Source organism: Carassius auratus, chromosome 35 (assembly GCF_003368295.1).
Source record: "Carassius auratus strain Wakin chromosome 35, ASM336829v1, whole genome shotgun sequence".
In the NCBI taxonomy this organism is placed as follows: Eukaryota; Metazoa; Chordata; class Actinopteri; order Cypriniformes; family Cyprinidae; genus Carassius; species Carassius auratus.
In genome coordinates, this window is record NC_039277.1 from 3473691 (window position 1) to 3490973 (window position 17283).

General features: G+C 34.9%; 1 protein-coding gene and 1 long non-coding RNA gene across 2 annotated transcripts; both read left to right on the top strand.

Moving 5' to 3' along the window:
- The first annotated feature begins 947 nt into the window (after nt 1-947).
- Nucleotides 948-4560, top strand: LOC113054045 (prostate androgen-regulated mucin-like protein 1). Its single transcript, XM_026219329.1, has 4 exons — nt 948-1057; nt 1514-2128; nt 3233-3311; nt 3526-4560. Exons 1-4 carry the CDS (start codon nt 1021-1023, stop codon nt 3605-3607), a joined length of 813 nt encoding a protein of 270 aa, XP_026075114.1. The 5' UTR covers nt 948-1020; the 3' UTR covers nt 3608-4560.
- Nucleotides 4561-14902: 10342 nt separating this feature from the next.
- LOC113054809 (uncharacterized) lies at nt 14903-15798 on the top strand. Its single transcript, XR_003277435.1, has 3 exons — nt 14903-14993; nt 15160-15234; nt 15377-15798. It is a non-coding gene; the product is annotated as an uncharacterized LOC113054809 (long non-coding RNA).
- The last annotated feature ends 1485 nt before the right edge of the window (nt 15799-17283 follow it).

Below are 17283 nucleotides of genomic sequence, written 5' to 3' on the forward strand. Positions count from 1 at the left end.
TTATGAATATTAGGTTCTCTGCACAAAAATACAAGCTTAAACCAGTCTAAGTTGCTATGTAGTAGTTGGCTTGTATAAGATGGTTTATCTGATTAACCAGTGTTAAACTGATCAGACTGAAGACCAGTCAGAGCAGAGGAAACCTGTTTGCCAGCTGAGCAAACCACCTCATACTGGGCTTTTCTTCCTTCTGACTGCATTGTTCTGTTTTGTACAGTTAGATGTTGATATAAATGTCCCTATAATGCATTTGTGAGTTGCAACACAAAGTCAACACGGCCTTTGTTCCTACTGAGCTCCACCTAGATGACTGAGTGATATTTTGACATATCATCACGGAATGTGGATTGGAATGAAGATAAACCTGGCTGAGCAGTCTCAGCATAATGATACGACAACAAGACCGCAACAACGCATTATTTTTATCTTGCAATTGTATCTAATCTTGCCAGGTAACAAGTAATAATCACAATGTTCCTATAATAATACTCAATGCCTGATATCAATATCCTGCACCTTTAACATTCTTATAACAATTTCGAGCCTTTAGTCAAATGTTATACTGAAACAAATATAATTTTCATTTAAGAGCTATGATAATTGACTATGAAAGTAGCAATCTGTCGTAATTCAGCATTCTTTTTTTTTATTGATTTATTTTTATATATTCGAACATTTCTCTGAAAGTTTAAGAATTCTCACTTCTATTTAACTTAAATTTGCTTCCACCTAGTGGTGAGTTTTGGTCATAACACACTTCTAGTCTTTTAAATTCACTTATTATACCTCGATCATCTGTTTATATTTGGTGCTATTACAGCCAATATGTGTGTATTTTTATATTATATTTTACCCTCTTTTTATTTGCTCCTCTGATGTGAGGTCACAGTGGACCGGGGGCGTGCACGCCTGCGCGCTCTCGACCTGCGCGTGTCAGTTTCCTTCTTGTCACTATGTGTTTCAGTGCGATAGAGAAAGTGTTCAACAGTCGCGGTGTCAGACGTGGAAAGAGGAAGGAACATGAAGACCCACTTTTCAACAGCGGTGATATTAGCAGGTATGTTTAAAATGTTATAATTTTCTGTTATGTTAGTATTTATAAGTTATGAAAAACGTGCATAGGCTACATAGCCTGCTCATTATCCATTTTAATTATTTAAATTAAATTTAAATAGCACTGCTTTTGTAGTATAATTTTTAATATTAAACAGTACACTAACAATTCATTCAAAACACGCACGTGCTACTAGAATGCGCTTTGCGCGTTGCTTTAGTTTTTAAAAGGCGTAATAAAGGTTACCTCTTTATAAAAGCTAAACATGAATGAACTAACTTGTAACAACGTGAAACACTAAGGTGCTTTACAAAAGCGTTTCCTGTTTAAGAAATAGTTTCAGTTTTAATATGCAGGGGGTGTTTTTTGTTGACAGTCATAGTTCAGAAATGCACTCACTGACTGTATTACCAGAATATAATGCATGGCTTGTTTTTGTGTCTATGGTGTGACATGAAGGTTGGATGATATTTGGAGGCAGCACAACGAGCAATGAGCCGCCAGCAACTACAGATACAGTTACAACTCCATTCACATCACATGTAGCGTTATCACCAAACACCACAAACGCCACTGAGGCGCAAACAACGACTGAATCGGTCTCCACGACCCCCAGTACAAGTGAAACAACCGCTGGGTCCTCAGAAAGCGTGGGCACGAGCACTACGAGCAACTCCACACCAACTGAGACAACAGCAGACACGACCTCTGTCTATAACACTACCTCCGCGGGGACTGAGCTCACAGGCACGAGCGCGCCACACAACACGAGCGCGCCACACAACACGAGCGCAGTCACATCGAGCTGGGTGAACGAAACTCAGACTACATCCTCCTCAGAGAGCCCTGCCTCACTGGAGACAACACTGGGAAGCACAAAGCCGGTTATTACCACTGACGAAAGCGCACCTTCAACTGTAATTACTACGATAACAACAGTGGCCTCTACTTCTACACTGTCAACGCCTGGGACTGAAACAACAACAAAAGGAACCGACAATACTGCATCATCCCGATCAGCACTCACCGATTCTGTTGAAGAAGAAAAGAAGGATCCAAAGGCCTTGAGCTCAGGTTTGTGTATATATATTGCGTTTTATTGCACAAAAAAAAAAAAAGAAAAAAAAAGTTTGTTTATAGGACTAGATGAAATATAAACAGTTTCGATTGTTGTTTGACCTTCTGTTCCAGATCTTAAGTAGGTCAAGTGCGTATTTTAGTTCCTCCTGAGACTTTATCAATTGTTACCTATATGGTTTCATAACTAGGACATAACCATTTCATAACTAGGGTTAACCTCTTCGGTATTTTATGAAGCGTCCCTAAAAAAGGTTTTGGATAGCATGAAAGTCATTAGCTGAAAATCATTAATGAAACTATATTGTCAAATGCAAAGTTCTCGGATAAGGTCAGAGATGGGTCACAACAGGTCAATGATTTAATGCTGCAACTTTTTGTTATTTTGCCAAGGCACTGATTCACAAACACTTTAGAAGTGGCCGAAGTTAATATTTAATACAGTATATTGGGTGATTGAACCTTTAACAAAGTTCGATAACACTTTCAAATAAAGGCTCAATTGTTCCTCACCCTTTTCATAAGCATCTATTACGTTGCACTTTGTACAGCGTTGATGACTTTAGTGTCATTTACTGGAGTTTTGGGAATTTGAATGAGAACTTACTGGAAAAGCAGTGGCTGAAAATGATAGTGACCTCAGGACACATCACCCACGATAACAAGTATCATCTCTCACAACTAACTTACCCCGTCTTCATTAGTTTTGCTCAGTGACTATACTGTATGAAGTCATTCGTCCTCATTTCATCATTTCAAACCTGACAAACTTGTTTTTGTGAAACATTTCGATTGAAAAGTGTGTGTTTGTTATCTTTAATGACTCTTTAATAATTAGTTATGTAATGTATTGACATTCACATGTTTAATATGTGTCTTAAAAGTATCTAACACATCTAAATGCATGTTTGAGCCAGTGTGTGTGTGAAAAGAAACATTTAATATACAACTTGAATATACAACTTTTTAATCTCTAAATTGTTTTTATGTGTCTTGCTTGATAGGACTTATAGATAAAGGAAAAATCTTATTTTAATATACTTGAAATAGCTTTGTCATGTATGACTCATCCAACTAAATCTTTTCCTTATTACTTTCTAGGAAGTGTCGCTGCCATCGTAATCGGCTTTCTTGCCATTGTACTAATTGTACTTGCTGGTGTGTACTACTTAAAGATTCGGTGAGTCAAGCATCACAGTTTTTTGTAGTTATCTTCATTTTAAGCTGATTCTCACAAAAAAATATATGCTTAACCCTATATGTATATACAAAAAAATAAATACAAATGAAACACTCCTATATCTTTGTAAAAATCGAGTTGTACACCACAACAGAGAAAGAGTTTATTTCTAACTGAATTGTCCATGGCCTTCTGATTTGTTTGTGTGTTGCAGATCCTCTTCTTACGGACGTCTTTTGGATGATGGGGAACACAGCTCTGTGGGGAATTTTCTGAACCCAATGTTTGATGGCTAAATGGAGGAGCATTCGTGAAGAAATATTTGATTCTGAGGAACAACCTTCACGTCTTTCTTAAGCAATGAATATGGTAACATTAGATTCTATATTTTGGCAAAATATCATAATAAGATGATGCACTGACCAGAATCATCAAGACTTCGACGTCCTGTGAGTATTACTATGAAGACGGGTTTACAGGGCATTTTGGTCCTGTTCGAAGGAAGTTTTTAAGTGATGTCCTTGAAATTTATTTTTTTGTTGTTGGTTGTTGTCGTGTAATTTATTTTCTCAATTATATTTTTCATCTTATTTACATTGCTTGCTCTGTTCGTCTCATGCTCATATATTGGAGTGTAAATAAACCACGTTACAAACGTTAGCAAAATCAAATCCTTGCATCTCAAACAGGCCACTTGCGATCGTTACTGGTCTCAAAGAGTGACCTTATCATAAACCATAATTACAGCCCTGGCCTCCCTTTGTTCATCCAAAGACAGTCCCTGTTTTAACACAAAGTCCGTTTAACATTTCTGCATCCTCTACAATAACAGATCTTTCCCCGTGTCATTGTAATAGCAGGGATCCACAAGCAGCGTGCAATTAAGCATTTAAACAGTCAAGAGACTTAAAAATAAGCCATCAAGCAAACGGAGGCTCATTAACAACACATCTGCTGTTCGGGCTTGTTTGAGATCAGGTTTAGTAAGTCGTGCTTCAGCAGTTTACAGCATCCAGAAATGTATTTTTGAATGTTCAAAACCACGGATTTAGTTTCCTCTCCGAGTTTTTTATTATCTGTTTACCAGCAACCATTGTTTCCTGTTTTTTGGAAATGCTCTATTTTTAAGAATGGTATAAACCATATGAACAATGTCCAAATCACTGGTCTAATGCTGCAGCTACTGAGTGTAAAACTGTTGATGTGTTTGTAAAATGATGAAATTAAAAATCACTAATATATTATATCATATAGTAGTTTTCTTTTCTTTTTTTATTTCATTGAGTACAGTCAGAATGTTCTTTCAAAATCAAAGGACTTGCTGTGTGTTTGTGATGAATATTTCATGCCACTATCCATGAAGATTGTTTTAGACAAACTATATTTAGACTGTGTCCCAAGTTGTAGTTTCAAATAAGAAAAAACGAAATGAATGGAGATTAAAACAGCTTATATAAAATGTAGTTTGACCTTCTGTTCTGATGTTGACAATTATTATTTTCTAAACATGGTGCACCTGCTCCCGAACATTTGTTTTTGTTTTTTTGTCTCCCAAAATGTAAAATCTGCTGATAATTAGTTCACACTCAGGCCATTCAAGATGTAGATGAGTTTGTTGTGTATTGCTCAGGGACACATTGGTGTCTCACAGTGGATTCGAACCTGGGTCTTTCACACCAAAGGCATGTGCAAACACACAGCTTTTCACTTCACAAGACTTTGATGGAACAGAGTGGTGTGGATTGCTTGTGATGTTTTTATCAACTGTTTGGACTTTAATTCTGACGGCACCCATTCACTGCAGAGGATCCACTGGTGTACAAGCAATGCAATCAAGATCTGTTCAGATGGAAAAATAAATTAATCTACATCTTGGATGACCCGAGGGTGAGTTATTTTTCAGCAAATCTTTATTTTTTTGGTCAACTACTCTTTTAACTATTCCCAATTTTGTTCTGAGAATTTCAAATTGAATATTTTTAGCCAAAGACCATGCCGTATGTACCCTCTCAAAAACAGCTGTGACCTTCATTATCATGAACCTGACCTTATTTCAATGGAGGACAAACAGTCACTGTCTACTGAGTTTTAATTCACATATTAAACATAAAATCTCAATCTAAAGAGAAGAGGCCATATTTAAATCTGACAGACCTAAGCACAGTTTGTTCTTGACTGCTCCTTTTATACAGTATAATGCATATAAAGTGATTCCAGCAGATTAATAGAGGTGACATTGCAAACTTCCCATTTTCAGATCAATGATCTAGCATTTTTAACATTATAAAGTGGATCTCATTTAAACCTAATTTCCCCTCCATTTCACTGCTTTTATTATGTGATTATCTCTTGGTGTGAAACACAACAGAGATGAGCAGACAGGTTGCGCTCATCCTCATCTGCACGGTGTTTGTAAGGGTATTGTAATGAGCACAAGTGTTTTTCAGCATGCTCCTGTAATGAGTAGGCTTGTCATTAACACACAGCTGAGAGCTAATTGTGCTAGCAAAGCCCCAGCATTAACTCCTCTTCGACACCTCATAACCCTGAGTTTATTTGAGCCTATATGATGCCTCATAATATCATATAACATATACAGGTTTATATGGTACGTACAGTCAACTGTGTGTAGTTTTGTGTATTTTGTGACTTTGGAGCCCCTGCAGTTAGGTGATTAATAAAATATGGCACTCTCATAATTACAGCGGATAGCTGGATTATATACAAACTCACAATTCTGATGTGAAAATTCCAAATTGTAAAACTGTGATAAGAAAAGAAATTGGTCATACGTTCTTTACCTCAAAGCCTATTTCCTAACTCCAAGCTAAAGCTCTCTTATATGGTGTCACATTTGTCAAAACAGACATATTAATCATATGACCTAAGGCTGTCTAAAAGTATACTTGAATATATCTTGATCAGGTTAAAAATGTAAACAGTATCTGTTTTATTTGTATTTAGCTGGAGAAATTGATATTTGTAAAAACAGTAGTGGCCCCATAGCCGAACCCTGAGGAACACCATAAATGATCAGAGAAGCTCAAGACACTTGATATTGTACAACTACCGGAAACTTTAGTTTTAGAGAAACAGTTCTACCCCAGTTATTCTGATGCATTGCCTCTTTCTGTCAATTAGAAATGATTCATAAATTGTGTCAAACACCATGTCCAGATCAAATGGGCTAACATTAAGATGAAGCAGATATCTCAACATCATCAATGATCAGCAGGCCATCATAAATTTAATAATATAATGATAATTAACATTAATTTCACATGAAAATAGAATAAACTTGAAAAATACTTTGGATTTCATCAAGGTTCTGTAAGAGGTAGAAAATGTTAAAAGTCAATTTATTAAGTATTATTTGACACTTAACAATTAAATAAACTTACAAACGTAAACCAAAAAGGGTTTCTACAGTCTGATTTCTTTTGAAAGTTTCACAAAAAGTTTTTCCTTCTCTAGATCTTTAGAAATCCACCTATATATATATATTGTGGTGGACATAAACTCGAAAAACCAACCAAAATATTACAAAACGTTTCTTCATAATATTACAGGAAGTTTCTTTGCTTAACCAAAGATTATGCAACAAACCATTCTATAACCTAAATTTAAGTTTACTGTATCTGCCCTTTGATGCTCAAATCGAGGCTATCTGTACAATATATCATGCATGCCTGATAAACCAGACATCGAGTGTTGAAAGTGTATATTATGTGCAGTCCTTATCTGAATGTCAATCATAATAATTAATATTCCTTTACAGACATTGCATGCTGTAAGTTACAAAGTCCTGAATACATGATTGTTGTAGAAGAATGATTCAAAAAGAGTTGAAACTTACAAACAAGTGAAAACATTCAGCTTTACTTGTTACAGAAGGTATTTAAATGCTTTATGGGTAAAAATCTGTCCTATCAGATTACACCACACATAGTACTATGAAGTAACTACAGGACAAATTCAATGTCAACATCAATTCATTAGGTCTTGAATGTTGTACAAACAAAACAAACATTGTTCAGATAATATTCTTTAGAATCATATGAGTAGAAATGTGTTACTATCATAATTTCCAAAAGTTTAAAATAAAAGCTAATTTACATTGTAAATAGACCACATTTTGTAAAGTCTAGATATCATTACGGTCTGTTTATGTTTCTATAAAACTGCTGGTGTACTGTATTTGTAAAGTCTCAGTAATTATGCAAAACACTGCTCTCCTGTAACTACAGCAGCTTTGCATTCCAAAGCTCTCATGAAACACGTTTAATTCACCTGAAGATACATACTTTCAAGTCTATACTTAAAAGAACACACACACACAAATATACACACACACTGGCCACTTTATTAGGTACACCTTGCTAGTACTAGGTTGGACACTTTTGTCTTCAGAACTGCTTTAATTCTTTGTTGCATAGAATCAACAAGGTGTTGGAGACATTCCTCAGAGATTTCTGTCTATATTGAGATGATAGCATCATGCAGTTGTAGCAGTTTTGTCAGCAGCACATCCATGATGCGAATCTCCAATTCCAGCACATCCCAAAGCTGCTCTATTGGATTGAGATCTGGTGACTGTCTGAGATGAGATGATTTGAGCTTTGCGACATGGTGCATTATCCTGCTGGAAGTAGCCATCAGAAGACGGGTGCACTGTAGTCATAAAGGGATGGACATGGTCAGAAAACAACAAATGTCCCCCACACCATTACACCACCAGCAGTAGACTAAACCATTGAGACAAGACAGGATGGATCCATGCTTACATGTTCTTTAATTTTCTAATGTTCTCTCTCTATAAATATAAACCCCAAGTTGTATCAAATTTTACACTCTTCTGCATCTAATTTCACAAATTTAGAAACAATTATACATTTGCTAGTCAAATATATACTGTTCACACTATAGTTCTGAAAACATTTGTATAAAAAAGAAAATGCACAGCAGTGAGCAGTGTGTTACTGCTACATACAGTAATTTTATTGATATATTTCCTTCTATCACTTCTGAAGTAATTTATGTATTCTATGTGATTTAAATATCTATTAAGATGTATTTCTTCCATTTCTTAAGGTAGAAATGGTAGAGATAGTTGGGTAAGGTGCTTTTTGTGAATACATAGCAAGTCAGAATTTGTGAATGAAAAAAAACATTTCCTAGTTTAATGACAGATTTGAACCAGTAGAGGTCAGCATCGCTCTCTCTCTCTCTCTCTCTCTCTCTCTCTCTCTCTCTCTCTCTCTCTGAGAGTTTTTTCCTTTAACACCATCTAGCACATTATATACGTTATACTGTATATTCAGCTTTTGATTTATAGTTGCATACAAACAAAACTATAGTTATCACAGGCACAGTTATTTGATAACAAACACAGTTTCAATGTGTGAGAAAGCAGTCAGTCTGAAATATTCAACTTCTTGGAAGAGGAAACAAGGTATTACTGGCCATGGTGCTGTTCCCATCCGAGCCACTGGAGGGCCAGTGAACTGCTGACCCTGGACGAGCAGTTCAATATTGAGAACTTACCTTTAAGAAATAAATAGTCAGGTCTTGTGTAATAATGCAATACGCACATTAAAAATCTTAACATAGAAAACATCAAATTCATTATCCAATCATACATTGACCACATGTGACCACATTTTATGAAATAATCACACAACTATTCACTCATTAGGACTTCTCAATGAAAACATAATAAAAAAAACTTTGGAATAAACCTCAGACTTTTGGTAAATCCAAATGTACCTGATACACCCAATGAAATATGATAGAAAGGTTTAGAAATGTCTAGTGATTGTCCGGTTCTGAGTCTGTAACACATCAGTTGTATGAATGTGTTTCTGTTCTCTCTCTCTGTTTGTGGATGTTTGCCCTTTTGATTTATTCAAAGATTACCATCTACCTTTATCTTTGTGTGCTCGTGTGTTGTACTGCAGCTACCCATGACACTAACAGTGCTCATTGAATTCATAAGGTGTTTTTAATTCATGTAATGAAAGCGTAATTACAAATTCACCATACACTGTAAAAAAAAAAAATCTGTGTGATTTAGGGTAAAATACCGGCAGCTGTGGTTGTCAGAACTTCATCGTAAAAAGTATGGTAGCAACATTTTAGGTTTTACAGACTTAACTTAAATTTACAATAAAATACTGTATTTCATTAACTGATGTAATGTTAATAAACAAACATACTGAAGTACTAATATCTGTTTTGAACCATTATAATGCACTGATAACACCAAAACCAAGCAGCTTTTCTTTAAGCTGAGGGGGGGCAATACTTATATATAGAAGGTGCAAAGTTTCCTTCAAGCAAACACTAATCACAATCAGGGTGAATTATACTAAAATAATGCAATAATCATACATTAAACAACATTAGATTTAAGATAAAACCGTAATGTACACAACTGATGAGAAAAAAACTAAAAAGAAACGTGTTATAAAGTCTCTCACTGTAAATTATACAATGACTTTTTATTTTTCTCTTCCAAAAAACTGTATTTTACTGTAAAATTATATTAAATGTAATACAATTTATTCACTGAATATAGTATATAAACAAACTGTTATCCAGTTAACATGTTTTACTGTCAAATTTTTACAGTCTTTTACTGTTAAAATCACAATATTTTTAACAGCGTAGTTGTCAATAAGTTCAGAAACCTTTTATACAGTATTGTTCAAAATAATAGCAGTACAATGTGACTAACCAGAATAATCAAGGTTTTTAGTATATTTTTTATTGCTACGTGGCAAACAAGTTACCAGTAGGTTCAGTAGATTGTCAGAAAACAAACAAGACCCAGCATTCATGATATGCACGCTCTTAAGGCTGTGCAATTGGGCAATTAGTTGAAAGGGGTGTGTTCAAAAAAATAGCAGTGTCTACCTTTGACTGTACAAACTCAAAACTATTTTGTACAAATTTTTTTTTTTTCTGGGATTTAGCAATCCTGTGAATCACTAAACTAATATTTAGTTGTATGACCACAGTTTTTCAAAACTGCTTGACATCTGTGTGGCATGGAGTCAACCAACTTGTGGCACCTCTCAGCTGTTATTCCACTCCATGATTCTTTAACAACATTCCACAATTCATTCACATTTCTTGGTTTTGCTTCAGAAACAGCATTTTTGATATCACCCCACGAGTTCTCAATTGGATTAAGGTCTGGAGATTGGGCTGGCCACTCCATAACATTAATTTTGTTGGTTTGGAACCAAGACTTTACCCGTTTACTAGTGTGTTTTGGGTCATTGTCTTGTTGAAACAACCATTTCAAGGGCATGTCCTCTTCAGCATAGGGCAACATGACATCTTCAAGTATTTTAACATATGCAAACTGATCCATGATCCCTGGTATGCGATAAATAGGCCCAACACCAGTAGGAGAAACATGCCCATATCATGATGCTTGCACCTCCATGCTTCACTGTCTTCACTGTGTACTGTGGCTTGAATTCAGAGTTTGGGGGTCGTCTCACAAACTGCCTGTGGCCCTTGGACCCAAAAAGAACAATTTTACTCTCATCAGTCCACAAAATGTTCCTCCATTTCTCTTTAGGCCAGTTGATGTGTTCTTTGGCAAATTGTAACCTCTTCTGCACATGCCTTTTTTTTAACAGAGGGACTTTGCGGGGGATTCTTGAAAATAGATTAGCTTCACACAGACGTCTTCTAACTGTCACAGTACTTACAGGTAACTCCAGACTGTCTTTGATCATCCTGGAGGTGATCATTGGCTGAGCCTTTGCCATTCTGGTTATTCTTCTATCCATTTTGATGGTTGTCTTCCGTTTTCTTCCACGTCTCTCTGGTTTTGCTCTCCATTTTAAGGCATTGGAGATCATTTTAGCTGAACAGCCTATCATTTTTTGCACCTCTTTATAGGTTTTCCCCTCTCTAATCAACTTTTTAATCAAAGTACGCTGTTCTTCTGAACAATGTCTTGAACGACCCACTTTCCTCAGCTTTCAAATGCATGTTCAACAAGTGTTGGCTTCATCCTTAAATAGGGGCCACCTGATTCACACCTGTTTCTTCACAAAATTGATGACCTCAGTGATTGAATGCCACACTGCTATTTTTTTGAACACACCCCTTTCAACTAATTCAACAAATTGCCCAATTGCACAGCCTTAAGAGCGTGCATATCATGAATGCTGGGTCTCATTTGTTTTCTGAGAATCTACTGAACCTACTGGTAACTTGTTTGCCACGTAGCAATAAAAAAATATACGAAAAACCTTGATTATTCTGGTTAGTCACATTGTACTGCTATTATTTTGAACACTGTAGGTCAGGAATGCTAATGTAAACTTTCTTCTTTTTATCTTTTTTTATTATTGTATTGTTGAATTCCAAAATCTGCTATTACTCCTGATTAGCTGTAGTTTGGACATTAATACTAATGGGAATTATTGTTAATTAAGTTAGCATTATAGTAATAAATATATACATACATACACTTATTAAAGGAAAACGCCACCGTTTTTCCATATTCCTCTATGTACTTCCTACAATTTAGATGAGCTGATGGAGTGATGATATTACTGTGCCGAGGTCGAAATGCTGCGATGATTTATGTTAAAATGTACACTTTTAATCACTTATTATTTACAATAAAAATAATAATTAGGGTAAAATTATTGTTATAATAATGATTGGAATATGAAGCTTGAGTCTTGTTTACTATTTATGGGCATTACTTTAGCGTAGATTAACCACCCTGTGTGGGAACTCAGTTTGAGTGTTTTGTTGTTGTTGTTGTTGTTTTCATTCTGTTTATGTGTGGCTCTCCTATCATCTACTGCCACCTACTGTACATGCTAGTCACTGCATAATTACTGGTGAAGTAACAGTGGGTAGTGGCACTGTACCGAACCAGGTGCTTCCTGCAGGTTATTTCTTGATTGTAGATTTAATGTTTGAATACTTGAATAAAGACTTGATCAATCAAAATAAATATGGAAATCTCTTTTAAAACTGGGTGTGCGTGTATAGAAAATAGTGTTACATGCTACAGAATTCACTCATGGCTTCTTAAAGATCATTTTGAATAAATGATGCTGAACACTTACATGCATTTTTTTAATACAGTGTTTGTTTTTGAATGTGGTCTGTGGTGATCTGAAACCAAAAGCAATTCAGCTTTTTTCTTTCTTTAATTATTCTCTTTCCGTAATGATAAATACTTGTTAAAATGTCTTAAGAAATCTAACTGAACTGATGCAGAGGCAGGACGCATGCTGCCATCCAAAGAAATACTGTAAAAGCACTTGAATCCTTTAAAATGGTGTTAAATTTAGGATTTGGAGCATAACTTTCCCAAAGACAAACTGAACAAGTGATGTTCTCAGCTATACCTTCAAATTTAATATAAAACATTCACAAAATCTAGTGATTAAAAGCCCATTTATGATGTTGATATATGTGTGCTGATGTGTCTTTCATGCATATGTTTCTGCTGATCTGAGCTGGTAATGCACAATAGCATAGTCTTTAATCCACTTACATCTATAACGTTTGCATGTCTTGCCAGTTGCTTTTTGAGAAAAAATACTTTTTGGTAACTGAAGAATTTACATTAGGTAACAAAATATTAAACTATCTGAGCTCAGATCCTGCTAGATGTTGACTTTTCTCAACCAAGCAGCAATGTTTAACCTGCTAGTCTCAAGGTGATTTTATTTGAGTAAAAGTTCTCAGGTGGCAACCGCAGGTGTAGTTTTCCACTGACAATACCCTCTTGTCTTCATTTTCAACAGTATTGCTATTGTTTCATGACTTAATACATAATAAACTAGTTATGGTGAAATATCTTTCTTGAAAACATCCGTCTTCAAAATAAATGGCACTTGGTTCGTTGTTACATAACACGATCACCTTTACAGTTTTACAGTAGTTGAAAAACACTTTTTCATGCTGTTTAAAATAATATCATGAAATATTACCTTGTGCATTTTGATCTTCACTTCAAAGTTTAAATATCACTTGGTATTGTTTCTTAAAATAATGTATGGCTATCCACTTTAATTATAGGTTGCTTTTTGGTAATTTCTTACTGTTACCTTTCGATTGAATCCTACAAATTGAAAAATGTATGGTCAGAAGGGGAAACTATGAAAAACAGAAGTAAAGAAATCACACCCTGATTACAACTATACAACTACAGGCAGATTATATGTTATAATTTCTTGAATTGACTTTCTATATTTAGAAAATTCACCATTTTATTTGCCAGATGACGTTGCATGTACACAGTATTATTATTAGAGTGCTAAAATATGCATCTTTGTTAACATTTTAGCAGTTTGGAGTTTGGTTTCTAACGTCATCAAATAAGTTTATAGTTTGTTGTTATGCATTTATAACTTCTTGCTTTGATGTTGGGGTTCGGTATACAGGATGATGAAAGATTATATCAGTTTTACATCCTCAGTCCACACTGACGTCTTTTGTGTTGGTGAAGTATCTGTCTGAGCAGCTGAACTTGTTTGATCTGGGAATAAGAGCTGTAACAAGATATTAAAAACAACAAGTATCAGAACAATCTGCTTATCCATCATGTTTGAGCAGTCAGAATGATCTTGCAACAATGAAACAATGCTCACAATTGTTTCCATTGAAGGACACGATGGTGGTCACGAAGGCCAGAGGTTTAGGCTGGTTTCACTACAAAAACCAGTGTACCACCGTGTACCTATTGTGTTCATATTGAACTGTAAAATATGTTTGCTACTATTGAGGTGGGATACAGGTCAGATGCAGGTTTGGCGGTCTGATCAGGTTTAATGGGTAAAAGTAGGGTCAACGGTGGGATTATACAGTAGATGTAATTACAGATATTAAAAACTGTTTTAATTACAGGAAGGTATTTAAAAAAATAAGTAAAATCATGTATGTAAATAATCATTTTATGCATTAAATTATTCATTTAAATGCAAGTACACAGTATATGAAGTGGGTCCATTTTCCTTGAATGTTATAAAAGCCATATGAAAAGGTTAGAATAAAAACACATTAAACCGCATTGGTTTGTACATCTCTAAGAATTTGGCACTTATGATTTATGCTGTGTTTTATGTTTTATGATGTATTTGTTATAATGATGTATAATGTATATATATATATATATATCGGTTTATATAAAGGGGATGTATTAGGAATGTATTAAAAGTATTTAATTAAATAATCTAATTTGTATTATACAGTATACAAACCAGTGGTGCATTGAGTTCCCTCAAGCGGTGTTTAGAGCACTGGAGCATGTCCAGAATATAAAAATACAGTCACAGGCCATGATTTCACACGTGTGGATCTAACATGTACAATGCAGTAAATCCTTGCCGTACATATACATGGATTATGTTTAAGTTCTCAGCCTTTCACTGTCACAAAACTAAACAAGTAACATACACTGGGGTTTGTCTAAACAATACGGTGATGCTGCAGATTTTGCAAGATGTTTTGCAAGGTTTGGCAGAGACCCAAAAGTTGCACAAATGTTTACTTGTGACGTCATCATCATGGGAATTCACTGGACCAAGCCCTGGTTTACTCACCTCCATCCAGTATTTAAGACACAGTACCACAGATGCCAGAGTAAACACAGACTCTGACATTACACTAACTGGACAAGAACATCTGCTCAAGGTAAGCCATTCATCTCTTATTTATGCTACATTTATGGCTTTCAGTCTATCTTTATTATTGGTTACTAAATAATACATGAATACAAGTACTTATAAATACACATTTGTGCAAAAACACTTTTTGACGTCACCAGAAAATAATAATTTCACATTATGTTCGTCTGAAGCTTTTGATTTGCAGGATGAAGACTTTACATGCAATGCTACTGATGATGTTTATTGCATCAGCCTTTTCCAAACCAGTACGTATTCAGTCAAGTTTTCTTTTGTATTTTAAACTTAGTGTGATTTAGTGTTATCTTTAAATGTTACTATTATACTTTAAGAACTTTTTTCCAAAAGCATACTATTATTAACGAGATTATTAACTGTTGAAATCCTCAGTCTCGTCTGCATAAAAGATCTGAATCATCAAACTCAGAGAGTTCAGAGGAAAATGATTCACGTGGAGGAAACAGGCTGGATTCTCAGTCGGTCGAGTCCAATTCTGACGAGTCTAATGCATCTTCTGAGGAAGCTGTGCCGAGAACAATCCCTCCAACTCGCACAACAACAAGATGAATCATCACGACACAAGACATCACGCACCGTGTTACTGCAGATCTGACAACTGAAATAATGGGCAATCGTTATAATACCAATAGAATATCTTGCAACACTACTGCTTAATCATCTTTTAATGCAAAAAAAAAAAAAAAATGTTTAATGGTGTTAGATTGATTATGGTTTCCACTAATGATTCTGACTGATCTAACTTTAAAAAAATTAATTACTTTTAAATTCAGAATAAAAAATCTTTCAAATGCAAACCAGTTGTCATAATCATCATTTAAATCATAATTTTCTGCTAATGGGTTATATCATTGTCAGAAGTAAGAAAATATGATTTATTGCTCAGTAACTTAATATTATTTTAGTCACAATATATGACAGGGAGCCTACAGTATGCTATTTTTCTATTTTACTTATTTATTTATTTATTTATTTTTGTGGGTGTGTATGTGTGCGTGTGCGTGTGTGTGTGATCAAAATAATTAAGATTAACAGCATCATCCTATGGGATTTCAAAAGATTGGATTAATCTCAACAATTTGTGTCATATATTGCATGCAGACCAAATATGATAGACCAGAACATATATATATATATATATATATATATATATATATATATATATATATATATATATATATATATATATATATTTAATCCATCAATAATCTATCAATTTTATATGATCTATCAAAAAGTTAAATTAACAGATAGTTTTTATACTGTGATAATGTCTTTAATAATTTCATGCATTATGTTTTTCTAATGCCACATCTGCAATAATACATTTTAATAAAAAAAAAAATTAAAAAGTGAATTAAAAAACATTTTCTAAAATAAGTCTTTTTGCTCCATTTTTGCTGGAGGACAACAGCTGTAGTGAGATAAGGGGTGAATGTATACTTGCTTGTTAAAATGCCTTAGAAAAAATTACATTTAACTGCAGCGGCACATACTGCAGCCCAAAAAAATACTGTATGACACACTTCAATGTTTTAAATTTGGAACCTAAATGAAAACTTTCACACAGACAAACTGGACAAGTGGCGCTCACAGCAATACCTCCAAATCTAATATAAAATATTCACAATTATCAAAAGCCCATTAAGGATGTTGATATATGTGTGCTGATACAATGCATTTGTTTCTGCTGATCTGGACTGGGTTACACAATAACGATGGATATTAGCTCTTAAGAGCGCTCTCTACTTGTGAGGTTACTAGCACTCGCTGCAATTCCAAGTATGTTTCCCCAAAATGCACATATAACACGCGAGAAGTTCTGTATGTGCTAAGAGTTGCTGTTCACTTGTCAAGTGCTGAAATATTACCTAATAGAATTGTATCCATGAACCTAATAGTGGTCAACTGATGTGGATTTAAAAACCTCTCAAAAAGATGTTCTTCTGGAGGAGGTGGAGCAAAACAAAGATGTAATTTTCAGGAGATTTACAGGACAGCATACAAATAAGGAAAAACAAAACATAAGGGAGGATCTTGCTACACAATTTAATGCAACCGAGGGTGTTAAGAAATCAGGGAAGGTCCACAAGAAGAGGCTGGATTTTCCAAGCCTGACAAAAAGGAAGAGGGCACTGCAGAAGATGGCAATTAAAAAAAAAAACAGTTGGTCGGACCAATGATAGGGAACCAAACAGGTGGACTTTAGTATGTCTACTTGACAATGCCACCAGTCAAGATTCCAATTAATCCACAATGCTTCCATATGTAAGAAGCAT

Coding starts and splice junctions, on each gene's coding strand:
- LOC113054045 (XM_026219329.1), top strand. CDS start 1,021: ATGAAGACCCACTTTTCAACAGCGGTGATATTAGCAG. Junction 1,058..1,513: donor AACAGCGGTGATATTAGCAG/GTATGTTTAAAA, acceptor TGTGACATGAAG/GTTGGATGATATTTGGAGGC. Junction 3,312..3,525: donor GTGTACTACTTAAAGATTCG/GTGAGTCAAGCA, acceptor TGTGTGTTGCAG/ATCCTCTTCTTACGGACGTC.